The sequence below is a fragment of the Nestor notabilis genome, unplaced genomic scaffold (genome assembly GCF_000696875.1).
Source record: "Nestor notabilis isolate BGI_N333 unplaced genomic scaffold, ASM69687v1 scaffold33374, whole genome shotgun sequence".
NCBI lineage: Eukaryota > Metazoa > Chordata > Aves > Psittaciformes > Psittacidae > Nestor > Nestor notabilis.
In genome coordinates, this window is record NW_009925712.1 from 1,027 (window position 1) to 3,835 (window position 2,809).

At 37.7% G+C, this 2,809-nt stretch overlaps 1 protein-coding gene across 1 annotated transcript; it reads left to right on the forward strand.

Moving 5' to 3' along the window:
- Positions 1-263: 263 nt before the first annotated feature.
- On the forward strand, positions 264-2,294 carry LOC104400195 (collagen alpha-1(XV) chain-like; the record flags this gene model as incomplete). The annotated part of the gene is made up of 3 exons (XM_010013172.1): positions 264-449; positions 1,615-1,730; positions 2,017-2,294. Coding segments are annotated over 3 exons (510 nt in total), but the record flags the coding sequence as incomplete, so codon positions are not given.
- Between the last annotated feature and the right edge of the window lie 515 nt (positions 2,295-2,809).

The following is a 2,809-nucleotide window of genomic DNA, read 5'->3' on the forward strand; positions in this document are numbered from 1 at the left end:
GGAAGGCTGCTGTAAGATCTCTCCAGAGCCTTCTCTTCAGATAAATTTCGAAGTATTTCTGCTGTGGGTCTCAGCTTTAAGAAATGTAATGTTATGGCAGCAAATAACTGTCACACCTGGTATGGAAGGTAGCAGTTCTTGTTCTGGCAGGAAGAGGGGAGGTCTAATTTGTTTCCAATACATGTCTTCCTTGTGCTACTAACTCAAAAAAAATAAAAAAAACCACCATAAAATTGGTGACTTTTTTTTTTTCCCCCCTCCAGCTGCATCTGGTGGCTTTAAACTTGCCATTTTCTGGTGACATCCGAGCAGATTTTCAGTGTTTTCAACAGGCCCAACTAGCAGGTTTGACATCTACCTATAGAGCCTTCCTCTCATCGCATTTGCAAGATCTGGCCACAGTTGTCAGAAAAACCGACCGATATCATTTACCAGTAGTCAATCTTAAGGTAAAAACGAGTACGTAATATTTGTTTTATTAGGACAAGCTGTAGTTGCTCCAAAATCTTGGAAAATGGCAAAAGCAGAAAGTTTCAACCCAAACTGCATTTTATAAAGCAGCAGCTTTGCTTCATCTTTCACAGTCAAGTTCAAAAACCAAAAAAATAGTGATAAAGTTGCATTTTCAACGGTTGATTTTTCCAATATCCTGACGCTAACGGTAGAAATAAAGTTATGAGATAGTCTACTATGAGCAGAGCTCTGACAAAGCAACACTATGATGTTCAGCTTTCTGGATGTTTTTTATATCAGCAGGGAAAGTACATTCTCATTTCTCAAAACCATGTATGTTCTACCTTCTAGTATGATTACACAGTATAGCAGGCTAAAATGCCCATTTTTCTCATTTCTCAAGAAAAAGGCAAAGTCTGCCTAGGAGTGATGCTGGACTTACCCCAGTGGAACAGAGAGTCTAGAGCATGAGTCATTTTGTGGTTTCACATAAACAGCCACACTCTAAAACTGATAAAAACAAACCATGTCTCCGTAGCATTGGCTGGCTCCCAGAACAAATGGCCAAAGAAACCTAAAGGAATAATACGTGATGCTTAGAACATGCTGAACAGATGCTACTCTGAAGTGCATGCAAATACAGACCCTTGGAGACAAATCTGTAAATACACTATTGTTTCAACTTTGACTGGAAAAAAATCAAAAGCAATTTGAGAGGTAGCTTGATGTGAAGCTTTTGCCCTGATTATTTGCAACAAATGCCACAATTTTCACAAAATTATGACCTCAACAGAATTTCCAACACAAATTATCTGTATATTTTGGCTATAGCTAGTTCTAAATTGTTCAAAGAACTCTTTAGTCAGTTGAAGAGGAAAAGGATAGTGGAAATGTAGATGATCAAGCTGAATATTTGAAGTGACAATATAACTGAGATGCAGCTGTGAGGCAAAGGTGTGAATCAGAGAACTATTAGCATAGAGATGATATATCAGACAAGTTTGTTCAGGAGCATCATGCAGAAACTGATGCGAAAACTGGAATCGTAGGTGTCCTTAAATGCAGATAAGCTTTTAGATGTATAGATAAGTCTTTAAGAATCAGGTATGATGTGGATTTTGGATTTGTTTTATTTGTAAAAGTGGCTTTGAATTTTAACAGGGAGAAACACTTTTCAGTAACTGGAATTCTATATTTAATGGAAATGGTGGACAATTCAACATTCATGTTCCAATATACTCCTTTGATGGGAAGAACGTGATGACTGATTCATCTTGGTGAGTTTACATCACCATTTATAAGACTTGCATGACATTTATTTTTACCAGGTAGTACAAGTAGCAATATTTCAGGGTACTAGAAATTATGCCATCTTTCTTTTCAAATTCCAATAGCCTATGAATGGGATATCAGGTTGCGTCCTCCTTTACTTCCTCTCTTTTCTACTTTAATCTTTCCCTAAGGAGGCAAGCAGAAATACAGGCCACCACACATGTAGCTGTGCAATTAAATGAAGAAAAAAATATTTTTTTCAGGAAATAACTTCTTAACTTTACTTTTCAGGCCTCAAAAAGTAATATGGCATGGTTCAACTACAAATGGGATCCGACTGGTTAGCAACTACTGTGAAGCCTGGCACACAGCTGATATAGGAGCTATGGGACAAGCATCACCACTGAAGACAGGGAAACTTCTTGATCAGAAAGTATACAGCTGTAGTAATCAGTTTATTGTTCTCTGTATAGAAAACAGTTTTGTATCAGATCCCTAAGGAAAATAATTCACCTGTTGCACATAGGAATATTCCATTTTATGACAGAAAAAGCTGACACTGAAATTTCATTTGTAATGATGTAAATATTTTATTTTTTGTAATTGCACATTTCAGGAAAAAATAGCCAAAGAAAACATACCTCAACACAAACAGCATTCCAGTTAGGTGGAACATCCAGTCACATGTGTCTGACTTGAAGCCCATTCTTTCACTTGAACCCCCCATGGTTCAAAGTTCGCCGACAATTAATTCACAGACCCTTGTCTTTCTGGACGAGCTGAAGATCATTCAAGAGTAAAGACAGTCAAGTGTAGACTACACGAAGGTCCAGTAGCCTTTCTTAAGAAGTATGGCTCAGCAAGGCTGCTGTTTCTTCACAGCTGAAAAGCTGCATGCTCTATGATCTTCTTTTCACCTGCACAGATTTTGAATACCCAAGGCAATATTCATATACATACACATACTGTCCCTGAGCAAACAATGGGAGGCTGTTACATCTTACATGGCTGGAATATTCAAAAAAGCTTTAACAACAAAGGTGCTCACCTCCTTTAAATTTCAGAGGAAGCCGAGTACCTAACT